Raw genomic sequence first — 16,002 nt, 5'->3', positions numbered from 1 at the left:
TTCATGCTGTGCTTGTGCTTTTTTGCATGTGTCTCCTATCAGCGCAGCCCGTGAATTTGCCACGTCTCATCTGTTGCCTCATTATTTACCTGCTGTACTGCATGATTCAATTAAGTGAAATGCTTTTTAACTGTTCTTCTGGAAGGCTCTGGCTCTTCCGAGCAGATTCCTTGACCGTCTGTAAATGGCCCTGACCTGGCTGGGAGAAGACGTGGGGTGCAGGAGCACCAGCCAGGGAAAACGCAGAGGGTGGCACTCGCTTCGTGGCTTGTTAAGTGGGAAACAGGTTTAGTGCCAGCCATAACAATTTCTCTTCTGCTTCTCCTGCAGCTCTGCAGCGATGAAAGCACAAAGCCTGACCTTCAATATCAGCGGAGATGGGAATCTGCCTCGGGTGACGGTCCTGCGCCCGGTCCTCCACAATAAGAGAGGGAACCCTCTGCTCCTCTTCAAGAAGCTGCTGCTGGGTGATACAGAAAAGCTCCCTCTGGTCCTTCATAACAGTGGCATCGTACCTGCCCAGGTGAGGACGGGCTCAGGGAATGCTCTGCTCTGGGAACAAGCGCTTGTCCCGTGGAGGAAAGGTCCCGGCAGATGTGACAGAGATGCACCGATGCACCACAGCGCTATGCGTGCAGCTGAACACCAAACGAAACCCCTTCCTCATGCTCAGAGCCGCACCGCCGCGGGAGAATAACCCTCTCTGACTTTCTGGGAGATGCTTTGGCAAACTGGTGGGAAGAGTCTCATTTCTCAGACAGATCCCTCTGGGGCAATTCCGCCGGCCCTTCTCTCTTGCCTCTGTCTCCTTTGCAACCATTGCTGCTGTCTCCGCTAGTCTTGACCCACCCTCGGGTTTTCTGCCGGTTACTCTTTCCACTCTGAGCCTCAGTGAACTGCATCGGAATGGATCTCAGAAATTCTTTTTAAGCCAACAACTGACTTCTGCTTCCCAGGGAGGGTGTTCCTCTTGAATGTAATTTACTTATTTTTTATGACCAGTCTCTCCTTTTCACTTCAGCACAACACAGTAAAGTTGGTGGGGTATTTTTCCCCCGTCTCCCTTCTCACGCTTTTGGTTCTCATGTGGGAATGTGTCATGTCCTAGTTCCCTTAGGTTGGATTTGATCACATTAGTAAAATGTGCACTTTAATGAAACTCAGTTGTAGTTTAATTGCATTCTACTCATTACCTTCAATACTTTTTGTCCTGTTTGGTTATATTTTAATAATATCCCAATGCCTCTGAAGACTTTTTTTTTTTCCCCCTGCCTGATTTCACTTAAACCTTGTGCTAAGAGCTGTGTTTGAAGCGGGGAAGCATGCTGGCTTCCCCGTGCTGGACCAGCAGCAGTACGGTGTTGGTCCACGTGCTGCCCTGTACCCACACCACTGTGGTCATGCTCTGTGCTCCTTTTTTTTAGTTGATGATAGACCTGTTGGATGAAGGGGGAGGTTTCTTCCTGAAAGCCAGGCCCACCACACACTGCATCTACCAAGCTGCGGGCATGAAGGAGGATTCTCCTGGAGAAGGTAAATTCATGAGCGATGAAGTGTGGTCGTCCACGCCAGGAAAATGTGCCCTGCTCGTGGCTTGGCCAAGCAGCAGCCAGATGTTCGATACAGTTTCTTTCCCGGGGCTCTCTGTATGCCTAGTTTTGCACATGGAGCCTTTGCAGGGTTTCCTCCTAGCAAGTTGTAGGAAGTTCTTCTGGATGTGGTGAGTTGAGTTGGGGGGGCCTATCAGCGCTTGAATGGACCGCCTGAGGTCTCTGCTGCACGTGGGTAGTTGCCAGCATGAACGGAAGCAGCCCTTGAGCCCACAGCCGGCTAACAAAAGCCAAACCCACTCTTCGACTCAGCTTTATGTATGGCAGGAGCTGGCTGATGCAGTTTGAGTGAGAGCTGGGGGTTAACCTGAGGTTGAGACACTGAAGCGGTGATATGCATGGTGGTGTCATAGTTTTGTGAATGTGAACCTGGAACCAGTGGTGGGAGAACCTCTGCTTAGAGACAGCTGGGTTTCAACCTCTTACTCCTCTTATACCCCATGGAAAGATTTCCTCTGGGTCACTTGTCTCTCGTTTCCATTGCTGTGCAGAGAGGAAGCCCCACACTGCTTCTCTGGTCCTGCATCAGGGGGAATTAGCTGAGTTTGACGTGCTTTTCAAACCCATCCTGGCCCAACGTGTGGAAGGGAAGATCCACCTGGCAGTGGTGGACAACCCGTATGAAGAGACAAACATCCAGCTGGTGGGCGAAGGCTACGAGGATGATTTCACACTAGATAACATCCATGGACTAGTGGCAGACAGCGAGGAGGAGAACACCGAGGGCAATCTGGAGGAAGACATAATTGAGGGTAAGAGAGGAGAGGCTGCCAAGAAGGAGCAAGGAACGGGAAAATACACATTTCTGCTCCTGTGGCAGTGGCAGGTGTGGTCCAGACTGAGCGGATGGATCTCGTTGCCATTTGCAGCCTGCAGAGCAGCCACACTTGAGAAGACAAGGGAGGATCCTCTGTCAAGAGGGAAGCGTGTAGGCTAGCAGGGAAGGGTCAGACATACCAGCGTCCAGCTGAGTATCCCTAAAAGGAGGTCTGCCAGCCCCCTGGTGTACTCCAAAGATCGTGTACGGACACGTAATTTGCATCCTCTATCTAACCAGGCCTGTGCTGTCGCCCAACAGACCTGGTGGTCTGTGAGCGCGCCTGCCACGTGCGCAGAGGCAGCGTGTGCTGTACCGCGTGTCCCTCTGCGCACACACAGCCACGCAATGAGGTACATGTCGGGGTGTTTCCCTGAAAGCTATAAGCTGAGGAGCTGCATCTCCCGGAAGGAAGGCAGGCTTGGAGCAAGGAGGAGTTGGACACAACACACGTCTGTGCACGTGACGGGGGCAGATGGACCTCGCTGCACGCTGAGATCCCTTGCTCTCATTCCTAACAGCTGCCAGAGTGGATCACATCCAGTTTGGAGACTGTCACATCGGGATACCCTACCCCGTGACCTTCACCATCAGCAATCGCAGCAGAGTGGAGGCGATGCGATTTGAGTGGCTGGCAGGCACCCCATTTCACTTCTCCCCCCAGGTGAGCTTGGACGGCTCTGCCTTTTCCCTGCTGCTCAAGCGCTGCCTGACGGGCGCCTGGGAGCTGGCACAGAGTCACCACATACCGGGGAGAGCCCGTTTCAGTGCCACGTAGTCCCTGGCTTTGCTGGGGCAGAGCTGTCAGCCCCACAGAAAAAGCTCCATCTTATGGGAGGTGGCATCTTTTGTACTTTTCTCTGTCAAACCTCAGATAAATACACAGTAAAAGGCGGATTCCTGGCACGGCTGCTCACCACATCAATCCCTTTTCCTGCTAGCTCTGCCCTTGCCAGTGATTCCAGTTTGGTCTTGGCTCTCCGATTCTCCCCAGGTGGGACACCTCCATGCTGGCTGTGCGAAGGACATCACGGTGACCTTGAAATCGGACGACACGGTCACCTTCAAAATGCATCCTGTGAAGTGTAAGGTGGCTAGGATCGCCTTCCAGCTGCCACCAGAGCAGGTCACCGACTGGGACGACCGCCTGCGCACCGTCAAGTGGGTGGATGCCACGAGGGGCCCGGCAGCCATGTGGCCTGTGAAGAAGAAGGTAAGAAGCAAAATAACAAAAGCTAACCGAGCTTCTACAAAAAGAAGTGCTGATGGCAGCAGACCACTATCACTGCTGGTGAAGCAGCTCCTGCTTCCTCCTGACACCTAATCCATCCGTGAGGTTAACCAGCGGTGCGTTTGAGTGGAGAGGCGGATGCACGGTGACCTGATACACTCACACAAGGTGGGGAAGTCTGTTGACAAGAGACGTTTAGCCACATGCAAACTATCGGTCTCTGCCAAACGCTGAAGTGCTGCAGCCTGTGTTGAGTGGGAAGTCACGTTTTATGATTTTTATGACACTTGGTGGTGGTAAAACCTCTTCTGATTCGGTGCCTTTTCACCAGCAAGGAGTGAAGCCCACTGCACTCTGTCTCTTGTTTTGAAGAGCGCGATGCTAGAGCTCCTCTGCATATGCTGGCTAGCCCACCGGCGTGTTGTGGGTGAGCTCTGAGCTCTGCCTTCACTGATACTGGAGGTTTTGGTTGTGGTCTCTATGTCATGTGGGATATCTCCTTATGGAGCAGCGCAAGCACTGTACGGCAGTCATGCAGGAGTCCGGAGAAGTATCCTCTCCAGAAACTGTTGCTTTTACATTATGGCCAAACACACTTATCTTGGGTGATAGCTTTTCCCTAGTTTCTGAACCACTCTAAGTCCTGCAAACCAAACTTCTTCCCATCAGAGCATCAGCAGTTAGAGACTTTCCTAGTGAGTCCTTTCCCATCCCAAAATGCCCATTCCCAGTCCCCACCAGCATGGCTGTTGCCCCACACGTGATATCTGGAAAGCCCTTTCTCCTAAGATAAGAAGGAAAGGGTTTGTTCATTCTTGGGGTTCTCCATCCACAGAGCTCCAGCCGAGGAACTTAATCCTAATGTAGAGGCCTGCCAGATTTATAGGGGGCCAGGGAAAGGGGTCAGACGCCCTACAGGGACTGATGCCCTGTCGTAGTCCCCATGGGTGTATTCACAGTCGTGGTGGTGATTGATTGCTTTGATCAGTAGGTAGAAATTAATATTATAGTGGAAGGGTCAAATTTTGTCATCTTTCCAGGGAAATAAATGGGAATGGTCTGTCCTAGCCCCTATACGTGGCTGATTTGGGTGCGCCAAAGGAATCTCTGCTCATTCCAGCTTTCTGGGCTCTGCTCAGTGATTCTTCCTTCTCCTGTTTGGAGGTGATCCAGACAGACCCAGAACCAGCTCACACTGTCCTGGAGAAGAGCAGCCGTGAGGTGGAGCTTCGCCTCAGTGCTGTCGTTGGCTATGCTGAGTTCAAGCTGGATACGGATGTGATTCAGTTCAAGGAGACCTTGCTCTTCCAGACGAGGACGTTCACGTGAGTGCTGGAGGCTGGGCAGGGACCTGCGAGTGGCAGCTGCCTTTGCCCAGGGCTGCCCCGGTGTGTGCTTCCCCAGAGCTGTGCCGTGTGCTCCCGTGGCTTCTGCTTTTCCTTCTGCTCATGGTCCTGTGCCAGCAAAAGTTACACTGGCAGGTTTATTGCTCAGCCGCTTAATAAACCTCTTCTAATTCCTAATGGGCTGATCAGCCCTGGAAGGGTGTGCTGCTGCCTTGCTGGTTCTGAGGTTTCAGCTTCCCCACATGTGGACCCGAGTCCCTTCTAGGTCTTTACGTTCAGTCTCACCTGTTGTTCTTCCCTTTAAACAAATCCTTTATTGTTTCATCCTTTCCAAGACCTGGGTGCTGGGACCCACATATCTGCACGCAAAGCCAAGCAGGAGATGGTGGCCACCGTCCTGCCAAGATGTGCCAGGAGAGGTTCAATTCTGCCATGCCTTTCTGCAGAGAACAGCCATGGTTTTGCTTTCATTGCATGTTGCCTGTCCTCATCTGCTCGAGGATGAGTTTGCAGTCAAGATAATGTCCAACTGAGACATAAAGACCAGAATAAGCCCCTTGGATTAAGTCTCCTGGGCACCATGTCTGCCCTTTCCTCTTCAACTTCCAAACTTTGAAACACTTTGTCTTGAGGCAGCCCAGGGCAGCGATCTCGATGTGGCCTGGGAAGAAGATGCTACTCAGCCTAAAGCAAGGGTTACCAGGAGCCCACTGCACAGTGTTACTGCTTGTTTTGTATTTACTGGACGTTTTTCTTTTTACTCCTCCTTCTTGATTTTCAGTTTCCAGCTGTGCAATACAGGCAGCGTAGCCCTGGAATACACCTGGATGGCAGCTATGGAGAAGGAAAGGGCAGTGAGCCACACTGGGGAGCTGCTCACACCCAGTCTGGATGGTAAGGCACTGGCTCTGTGGGTAGCTGAGGGCTTGGGGAGAAGCCCATGCCACTTTACCCCAAAACATTGCTTTTTCATCCCAGTCCAGTCACCTACTTTCATCAGCATCGTCCCAGCTGCAGAGTTTCTCCTTGTCCCTCCTCTGCGTTTCAGACCCTCCTATGCGAGTGCTCTGCGCAGGAGCTGAGCCTGGCTCAGGGGAGAGCCACATGCTAGGTCAGGACGGGGAAGGGGGATGTCACAGCACCTCTTTGGGAAAACTGATGGTGTAACGACGAGTTAGCTGGCCTGCAGTCAGTGTCTCTGTGCAATTCCCCAGTCCAAGGCAAATGCAATGTCGCTCTCTAAAACTAACCCTCCTAGCTCGGGCGCAGGAGCGTTTGCTGCTCGCAGCAGCTATCGGAGCTCAGCAGCGGGTCACCTGCAGCGACGGGGTTGCGTCTGAGCGCACGGTCTCCTTGGGAGCAGCGTGGTTCTGCGGGGAAGCAGGGCTGGCTGTCCAAGAGGTCCTGTCAGGAACAGGAGTGAGGAGAGCTGTCAGCCCTTGTGTTTCCTAGCACAGGCAGCTTGTCTGACGGTCAAGGTGGGTGACCTCAACCAAAGTCCTTGACGGTCAGAATGTGCTGATGTCCCTGCTCTGTGGGTCCTGGTGTTGGCTCTTCCCTGGCACAGGGCACGCTCATGCTGGAGCAGGTCTGCTGGGCTGTCTGGTCGTCGGTTATGAAAGCCTGACAAAGAGGAAGGAAAGGGTGTGAAGGACAGAGCAGCGCTGTTCCCCAAAGCCTTCTCTCCACCAAGCAAAATTCAGTTCTGTAGGCAACAGGGGAGCAGGACTTAACGCTGTCCTTAATGCTAAGCGCTGAGGCTGGCCGTACTGGGGCATGAAACAGCGCTCAGAAACCTTCCCAGATGCTGTAACACAGAAATCTCTACTGTTAGTCCCTGGATATGGTTTGGGAATGAACCTTGGCCAGAAACTGTTCGGCAGGAGAAGTTTGCATCTAGCTACCCCATTGTGGAGAGGGGGAGTTTAAGAGCAGGGAATGAAGCAGCTGGCTTCAGTCCTGGGCCCGTTTAATTTGCTGAAGCAGACATAGCCTTCCTGTCTGTCATCTGAGTATCTTCACAGAGTGATGTTCAGTGGTGTGTTCTGATTCAGGCAGTCCTCTGGGTCTCTGCTGGGCCTTTTCACTGTATTTGCTGTCCCCCACCCCATTCTCCCTCCTGCACTTTCACGCCTGTCCCCAGGACTTTCTGGGATTATGACTTAGCAAGGAGTAACACAGAAGCAAAAAGCAACCTGACCGCTCTCCCTGTTCCTCATCGGGGGAGTCCTGCTGAAAGCCCTTGGCCAGGGTTGCTCCAAGTGCATCCCAGCTCCCTTCTGTCCCCCTGCAGCGGGAGGCAGAGGTGCTGGGAACAGAGGATATCCTTCTTGGCAGAAGATGTCTTGCTAACCTCTTCCTTTCTGCAGGGCATCTTCTGTCCTCCACTTCTGGTGCCACTGTGAAGCTACAGCCTGGCTGTTGTTCAAGCCAGCCAGGCCACGCTCTGGAGCAGGTCTTTTCCTCCCCGAGCTCGGCTCTGAACACCGTCAGTGCCGCCCCGCTGTTCTCTGTCGAGCCCCGCAGTGGCACCATCGCTGCCGGCCAGGAGCAGCTCTTCCAGATGAAGTTCTCCCCAGTGTACGTGGGGGACTTTGAGAGCTGTATGCTTTGCAGGTAGGAAACATCCAGGCACTTTCCAACTCATGCTACTGATGGATAATCGGGGTATTGCCTCTGACTGGGGGGGGCGGGGGCGGACCTGGGGACAGCCAGCCCCAGAGAGGCAGCAGAAACAACCAACGTAGAGGAGCAAAGATGATCATCCAGCCTTGGTAGAAGCAGCTATGGAGACATTGGGAAAAGACATTGGGAAGCTCCTGGAGGGTTGCAAAATCTGGACTGAGAGATCCAGAAAGGCTGTCAAGGGGCCAGCTGGTCCCTAGCTATGCTTCCTTAGCCAACCAGCACGGCCTCCTTATCTACACAGAAATGCGCGTCCTGCAGTTGGTCTCTGGACACCTGACTGTTCACGTTTCTGCCGTTTCACCTCCGCTGGTCAGCACGGTTCTCTTTGATTTGCTGCTCAGTGCTTGCACGGAGGGAGTATGCAACGCTGTGTGCCGTACAAGGAGACGGTCAAGCAGCTGGCTGTCCGGAGACGTTAGTCTGGCTAATACCAGTCCCTTCTTTTCTAGTATTCCTAACCTGAAGCCAGATCTGAAGGGCCCGGAGGTGGTTGTGAAGGGGAGAAGCCTGATGCCAGCCTTCCACTTGGAACTGGAAGACTCTGACTACATCACCGCAAAAAGGCGCGACCCAGAGTTGCGGGGACCAAAGGGGTTGGCGTTAGATCTCAACACAAGAGTGATTGAGTTTGTAGCAACCGGAGTGCGTGGCAGGAACAGCAGGTAGGTGTGTGGGCATAGCTTCTGTTGATGGTCTCCTAGACACACCCCTTAACCAGGGACTTCTCCAGCTACTCTTCCAAGCCCCAAGGCATATCTGTGCCTTGTCGGTGATCTCCTGACACTTAGCCACCAGTCTGTTTTGGGGCTGGAATAAGCTGGTCAGTGAAGGCCAATTTTTTGTTCCCTTTGCCCTCTTCTTCAGTAAGGTATGGACCAGTCTGGGAGGACCACATATCCCCAGCCTGTATTTTGTGGCCAGTGCACCCTTTCTCCCTGTGAAGAGCATCATTGGGACATTCTTAATCCTTTGAGATACCAGACAGGGTCAGTGAAGGCTGCAACCACAACAGAGAGTACCATCTTCCAAAGGAGTCTTCCTGGACTTGATTTTACCATTTTCACTTGATCTTGCCATTTTAACATGCAAGAGTTTGGCTATATCTTTGCTAATTTCTTTGTCAATAGCCCTAAATACGTAGCCACTTGGGGAAACAAACAGGGCCCCTTGAAAGCAGGTGAGACGTTTGTGCTCCCAGCATTGTTCCCCTGTACCAAATAACTCCTTCCGGATGGTGTCCAGGACTGGCAGTGCCTGATGTCTGCTACAGGATAGAGTCAATAACATCTCAACGCCACCTTAGAAGTCCTTTTTGCTTTGTGTGCCCAGGACCTTCACCGTTATGAACCCAACCGGTTCCGCGTATTCCTTCCAGTGGACTTGCCAAGACCCTGAAGCCCCACCGGAACAGATGGCTTTCTTCTGCCTCACAGAGAGAGGTCAGATCCAGCCAGGGAAGAAAGCAGAGGTGGGTGCAGAAAATGAAGAAGGTGGGTCCAGTACACACGTATGCCAGTTTGACACCGGCTGTGCCTACGCTTACCGGGTGTCCCATCTCACCGTGAGCTTGCCGAGACCATGAAGAAATCTTTGAGTGCAGTCTAAATAAACTGGCAGATGAACCTGTTCTCACCCTGTACCCCACGTCTGTCCCCGTCCCTGGAGGTATTTAAAAGACACGTAGACGTGGCGCTTAGGGACGTGGTTTAGTGGTGGACTTGGCAGTGCTGAGTTGATGGTTGGACTCGATGATCTTAAAAGTCTTTTCCAACCTAAACGATTCTATGATCTGCCGAGCTTTTGGGCCGTAAGTGGCAGAGCAGCCTGTCTCTGAGCTCACAGCAGCGTAGGGTGAAGGTTCCTGAGGTTTCTTGGTGGTATAGACTGCACTCCTCTCCCCTTACCCTACCAAGGGCAGCAGCTTTCCTTCATTTGCCTCTTTCTCCCCCAGATGAAGTTTGAATTCATCCCCCAGCACCTGGACATCACAGAATCATTCTGGGTCTTTACAATCCCTGAGCAGAGCGTTTCAGTCCCGTTCCTGTTGGTGGGCAATGCCACCGACCCGCTAGTGACTCTGGACAGATCCCACCTCAACTTCCACTTGCTGTTAATCGGTGAGCACCGTGGTTTAATACCTTACACCCTCAGATGTGGACCACTCTGGTGGCCCAGCAGTCCTGTTCCAACAGGCTCCAGTAAGGAAGCTGGAAATGGAAACGGGCGCTTGTGAGCAGATCAGCTAGCTCCTGGTACCCAAGCGTATGAGGGCGAGGAAGGGGAAGGGAAGAAGGCATGTGTTAGGGACATGGCACATAGTCGAGGCTGTTTCCAAGAGGGGATTTGGGGGTCATGCAGAGGAGCCCAAGGGATCACAAGTACATTTCCACGTCGGCATCCTGAGCGTGCCGTACTGCAAGCAGTGCTCATCGCTGCAAGTTGCCACTGGACTCGCCTGCAGCCATGGTCCAGTGGCCAGAGTAACAAAAGGTTTTCAGCAGCTGCTTTCTCCTCTCCCCAGGGCACGAGGTACACCAGACTATCTATATGATCAACAGTGAGAAGGAAGCCTTCAGCTTTGCTTTCAGAGAAAGCTCTCTCTTCTCAGAGGGATGCAACGCTTCCATGAAAGTAGAGCCCCTGGAAGGCTCCATCGCTCCTCTTTCAAGGTAACGGAGCTCATAGGCCAGGTTCCCTCTCCTGCATGCCAAACGTTGCACTGTCATTTTTGCTTTGGAGGCTTTCTCCCCTCTGTGGTTGCCAGGTGAGTCTCAGCAACAGCATACATCTGCCTTGCTTCGTTCCTTCCCAACAGGGACACCATGAAACCGCAGGTTTCTCCATAAAGTGTCTGTGCCCAGGTTACCCTGGTCTTCTGGGCCCCCTTCCTGGAGAAATTCAGGCTTTCAATCTTCTAGTTTTGATGACAAAAGCATGTTTAGGGGTTTTAACCCTGTGATCCCCCTGAGCCAGCAGCCCTAAGACCCTTGCAGGTCTTCTCTCTCCTCTGTGTGAGGGAGCCCACCACACGTGGTCTGGCATAGCCGCTGAGGGCAGCAAAGCACGCGAGCAGCACTGCAGACAGCATTTAAGCCCATCGTGGGGGACAGCAAGCTTACACAACTAGCTGTGTTTTGCAGGGTCACCTGCCAGAAAACGGCTGCTCTTTTCTTGTAAACTGGAGCCCTGACTTGTGATCGGACACGATTATGAGTCTGAGCAGTATAACAGGTCACCAGCCCATCTGCTGATCCACCATGGGTGTCCTGGTGCCCACGTGGAGCCTGCCTGGGTGTCAGGAGAGCGCATTAGCTCCAGGCAGCTTTGCTATAGCTTAGAAGATGCTGAATTTTGGCTTGCCACAGGGTGGCAAGAGCATCCCGAATCAGTGACTGTGGCTCACCTGAGAAGCTGTAATTCTTCAAATCTCTGTAGTTTAGTTGTGTTTGATCATGTACCCAGAAATGAGAATGTTTCCAGGGATGGGACATCTCCCAGCTCTCTGGGCAACCTGGGCCAGGGTTCCACCACCCGCAACATGAAAAATGTCTTCCTTAGATCTACTCTCAACCTCTCTTCTTTAGTTTAAAACCATCACTCTTTGTCCTATCGCTACAGGCCCTGCTAAAAAGTTTGTCCCCGTCTTTCTTATCAGCCTCTTTCAGCCCTGGCAGCTGCAGGAAGGTCTCCCCAGAGCCTTCTCTGCTCTAGGCTGAGCCCCTCCAGCTCTCCCAGCCTGTCCTCCCAGCAGGGCTGTTCCAGCCCTCGGACCATTTCTGGGGCCTCCTCTGGCCCCGCTCCAACAGGTCCATGTCTCTCCGGTGCCGAGAGCTCCAGAGCTGGACGCAGCACTGCAGGGGGGCGATTACCCACCAAAATTCCACAGAGGCAGTTTGGTGGTACCCACATTGTACTGCTGTCACGGGAACTGGATGATTCCTCTTTGCAAAGAGGGTGTTACCCTCCCTGGCCTATAGATCGGAGAGATTGGGGGTCTATGAGTCCTCTCCTCTGTGTTTGGGACAGAAGTAGGGTCTGAAGCCGATGCTGCCCCATACCACGTGGGTAGGGCAGTAAGGTCAGGTTAGCTCAGGGTTTGCTGCCTTGTTGTTGTATCCTCTGCCATTCCATTGCATGGGATCACCATACCCTAAACAGGTTTCACCAGGGCTTGCTCCGTAGTGGAAAGCCCTGGAAGGGCAGGGTGCTGCTCCCGGTTTCTCCCAGGCCTGGGGTCTCAGCACAGCCATTGCAGAGCTGCTCTTCCGTAGAGCAAGCCGTGTGGGGCCAAGAAAGCTAAGAGATGGTGAATGGAGCAAAAAGGGGTGGTCTTTCCCCAGGTTTCCTGTTACAGTCATCTTCACACCAACGCTAGAAGGAGAGATGGTCTTCAACCTCAAGTGCGATGTCAAGAGGAAGACCCGGCCCCTCTCCTTGAATATCAAGGCCACTGGCTACAGCATGAATGTGGCTGTCAGGTGTGAGGACAGCGACGGCTGCGTCACTGAGCTCAGTGCACAGGAGGTCAACGTCATTGATTTCAAGGAGGTGAGCAGCACTGGTTCCCTGAACCGTTTGCCCCACAAAGCCCTGCAAGATAACTTAACTGACCCCACGTCCTCGCCGCCTCCTCCCCACAGGTACAGCTAAACGAGAACATCAAGCGCATCTTCAGCATTCGCAATAATGGCAAGTTCAGCTTCACCTTCTCGTGGGAACTGAGCGGTCCTGCAGCCCATAAGAAGGTTCTTACCGTCACCCCTCGAACGGGCACCGTGCAGGTGGAGGGGAGAGCAGAGACCCAGCTGGCCTTTCACCCACAGAAGATGTGCTCTTTAAAGGACATAGAGCTGACGCTGCAGGTGAGGCACCAGCGGTTAATATGGGACCTTCGCCTTCTCTATGCAGCATCTTGGCAGCAGGAGCCCAGAGCTAGGGGTGAGCTCCATCACTAAGAGCCTGAACAAGGCAAAGAAGCTCCTGCTGCTGGAATAAAGAGCCTGACAGCTTCTGAATAGAATATTTTAATAAGTGCTTATCCAGGACCACTTTGGGAAGCATTTTTATGGCAGGGCATATCCCCCTCTGCCCTCTCTGCCCCCACTTTTGGGCAGGGGGGACGGGGAACGACCCAGATGTGCCCAGGGGTGGAGCAGTTTCTCCTTGCCAGGCCCCTCCTGAGTCGGGTCCCACAGCTCAGAAAGGTCTTGCCAGTACATGGCTGCGCAAAGCAGGGATGTGACTCTCCAAAAACCTTTCAGACCAAGCCTTCCATCTTCTATTTCCATTCTGGGGTCCTTTTGGCACTTGCTTTTCCTTGCTGCCATTGCAGTCAGCTGTCCTCATCCTCTTCCTCAGCCCTCTCTGGTGATTGCAGTTGTAATTCCCGTCTCTTCAGCTGGCTCATGTGTCTTTCATCCCGCCAGATCAGCAAGGGTCCCACGTTTACCTGCATATTCCTGGCCACCGTGGTAGTGCCCACCGTCCACTTTTCCACCACTAGACTCAACTTCGGAGCCTGCTTCATCTACCATGCTGGGATGCCACCTGCCCAGCAGACCCTTGTCATCACAAACAAGGCAGACAAGGATATGAGGTAGGCTGCCTCCGCACACTCCTTTGACCCTTGCTTAGCACACACCTGCTCCATGTCATCCTCATCGCTGTGGGTGACATCCTGAAGATGCCAGGCAAGGAGACAGGAGAGCCCCAAGTAGCCCCGATGTTGTCTGAGCACATGCAACCTTGTGACACCTGTGCTTCTCTTTGCTGTGCTTTCTGCCAGTTTGAACTGCTTGTTCGCCAGCACCGCGCACCTGGTAGTGGACTTCCCAGGATACATCCTACGCCCAGGAGGGACGGTGGAGGTGCCCATCACATTCTATCCCAGAGAGGTTGCATCTTACCATGAACTCATCCCTTTTGAAATCAATGGCCTTTGCCAGCAGACTGTTGAGGTGCGAGGCAGGGGCGCAGAAATGAAGGTGAGATGAAATCCAAATCCTAAAACTCCAGGTGGCAGGCAGCCAGCATGGCTCTCATTTTCCCCATCTCTTCCCCAGCTTACTATGTTTTGGTTTTCTGCCACGAGGGTGGCAGAAAACTTGTTCACCGCCTTTTCTTTCTCTCTATATTAATCCCTCCTGCCTCAGGTTGACGTTGTGGAACCACAAGGAAAGGTGGTAAAGCTGGGAGCCCTCTCCATCGGACAGACGGTGAAGAAGTTTGTCACCATAGCAAACAACAGTGCTGCCCCTCTCACTTTCAAGCTCAGTCTCATGTCCGCCATGCCAGAGCTGCAAGAAGCTGGGGTAAGGCCTCTTTCATCTCTGGAGAGCGCTTTGGTGTGCCTGCACCTTTCTGGGTAGGAGCTAGTAGCTAATTACAGTTGTATGCTGTCCTATCCTCCCTGCTGGGACTGCTCTACCAGCAGATACTTGCAATGTGAATGCCTCACCTGAGCAGGGTGTCAGGACTCCCCTAATAGCCGTGAGAAGGTGGTACAATTCCCCTGACCTGTTTTAGACACATACATTAGGACGCGGCTGTGTATTTTAGATCCAGAAAGGTAAAGGAGACAAGTGCATCTTTAAGAGTTACAGCTCTGTTGGAGCTTACATGAAATTACTGTAGAAGAGGTAGTCCAGCTCGCCATGGCCGGGTGGACATGTCACAGGAAAACACCTTTGGTTCCTAGGAATGCGTACGAGGGAACAAGTGGGATTGGGGCAACATTGGTGGGGACGGAACAGGAATTGGAAGACTATTCTCTGACTGTAGTGATGGAGAATTCACAGCTCGGTTGCCAGATGAAGTATTCTCATTTCTTTGGGCAGGTTCTGTGCTTGAACCCCATCAATGAACTGAGTCTGAAGCCCAAAGGAGATACCTGTAGAGTGGAGGTGACCTTCTCCCCAAAACGCCGCATCCAGCCATTCACCGAAGAAGTGATGTTGGAGTGCAACGGCCTGGTGCGCTCCCTCTTCATGGTGCGGGGCTCCTGCCAGGGCATCCACGTGAGCTTGGACCAGGAACACCTCAGTTTTGGAGCGGTGGTGCAGCAGAGCTACACGTCCCAGCGCATCATCATGCAGAACACGGGCGACATAGGAGTGAAGTAATGCAAAACCCTGTTCTCTCTGAGGGCTAAGAGCTTGGGTGAGGGTCAGATGGAGTTGTAGCTTGCCCAGATAGTTCCCCTCTGCTTTTCCATCCCAGTGGAGAGCTGTGCAGCCAAGGCTGTGCAGTTAGGCCCTGGAAGCTAGCAAGGGATAAAACGGAAAGCTTCTTTATAGATGGGTGCAGTCGAATCCTGCCCAACCTGAAGCCTTGTTGCTGGGTGGCTCAGCATCGTGCCTGAGATCTGATGGAAAAGCCCACAAGAGGCTTAGAAACAGCACACTGTGTTTGCAGCCTCCCAGTTGCTAATCCTACCTTCCTGTCCTTCCTTGTGCTTCCCTTGGCAAGGTTTAGGTGGGACATCGAGAGCTTCAAGCCAGACTTCTCCATCAGCCCCACAAAGGGTTACATCTCCCCAGGAATGGATGTCCCCTTCGTCGTGACCTTCCACCCCGCTAAGCTGAGCCATGCTATCCAGTACGAGGGCCTGCAGTGCTTCATCCAGGGCAGTGAGCCGCTCCGGCTTACGCTGGCAGGATGCTGCATGGAGACCCCCATGACCAAAGAGGTAACCGGAGCAGGGACACAATGGGTCCCCCCTTACCCCACCATTTGCACCGCATCTCTTCCCCGGGCAGGGACTGGAGGACACTTGCGTGCATAGACTCACTCCTGCCTCTCATCCTGCCTGCATATCCCAGAGAGCTGAGAAAAATCCTAGGCAGGATTCCCAACATTTCCTCCCAACAAACAACTTGATTTACTCCAAAAGCTCTGTCCCAAATGGAAATGTTGCATGTGATAAGGAAAAGCCGCTCCCTGTGCTCCAGGTCCTGGCATAGACCTAGTCAGAGTCTGAGAAGAGTGGAAAGGGTTCCTTGGTACGACCAAGCAGCCTCTGTGCTCCTCTGTTGCAGACGCTGACTTTTGTGTGCGATGTACGCGAGAAGCAAAGCCAGACCATCCTCCTGTCCAACCCGAGCAACGAGGCCTGCACTGTGCAACCTATCATTGAGGGGGAACACTGGAAGGGCCCTGAATTTTTCCATCTAGAGGCAAATCAACAAAAAAAGCCCTACAAGATCACTTACAAACCCCTAACCATGAGCTCTGAGAGTAAGAAGCATCAGGTATGTGAGCTGTGCTGGCATGCAGACCCTCAGTCGTGTGACCCTCATAGCTTACCCTGCA

At 53.0% G+C, this 16,002-nt stretch overlaps 1 protein-coding gene across 1 annotated transcript in view; it reads left to right on the top strand.

Annotated features, from left to right (window-relative positions):
* Positions 1-16,002, top strand: part of HYDIN (HYDIN axonemal central pair apparatus protein) — a gene marked incomplete at both ends in the record, with an annotated part of 135,442 nt that overhangs the window by 116,382 nt on the left and 3,058 nt on the right. Inside the window, 20 exons of the mRNA XM_082005613.1 lie at positions 331-523; positions 1,425-1,533; positions 2,102-2,362; positions 2,949-3,091; positions 3,422-3,640; positions 4,823-4,983; positions 5,786-5,898; positions 7,374-7,620; positions 8,142-8,354; positions 9,022-9,160; positions 9,644-9,809; positions 10,214-10,361; positions 12,033-12,240; positions 12,333-12,554; positions 13,119-13,288; positions 13,478-13,676; positions 13,845-14,003; positions 14,529-14,809; positions 15,160-15,379; positions 15,729-15,941. Of these exons, the coding sequence (XP_081861739.1) occupies positions 331-523; positions 1,425-1,533; positions 2,102-2,362; positions 2,949-3,091; positions 3,422-3,640; positions 4,823-4,983; positions 5,786-5,898; positions 7,374-7,620; positions 8,142-8,354; positions 9,022-9,160; positions 9,644-9,809; positions 10,214-10,361; positions 12,033-12,240; positions 12,333-12,554; positions 13,119-13,288; positions 13,478-13,676; positions 13,845-14,003; positions 14,529-14,809; positions 15,160-15,379; positions 15,729-15,941 (3,784 nt within the window). The remainder of the gene's footprint in view (positions 1-330; positions 524-1,424; positions 1,534-2,101; positions 2,363-2,948; positions 3,092-3,421; positions 3,641-4,822; positions 4,984-5,785; positions 5,899-7,373; positions 7,621-8,141; positions 8,355-9,021; positions 9,161-9,643; positions 9,810-10,213; positions 10,362-12,032; positions 12,241-12,332; positions 12,555-13,118; positions 13,289-13,477; positions 13,677-13,844; positions 14,004-14,528; positions 14,810-15,159; positions 15,380-15,728; positions 15,942-16,002) is intronic.

The sequence above is a fragment of the Phaethon aethereus genome (genome assembly GCF_964289735.1).
Source record: "Phaethon aethereus genome assembly, chromosome: 13".
Classification (NCBI taxonomy): domain Eukaryota; kingdom Metazoa; phylum Chordata; class Aves; order Phaethontiformes; family Phaethontidae; genus Phaethon; species Phaethon aethereus.
Note: the sequence above shows the minus strand (reverse complement) of the source record. Positions and strands in the feature narration are given on the sequence as shown.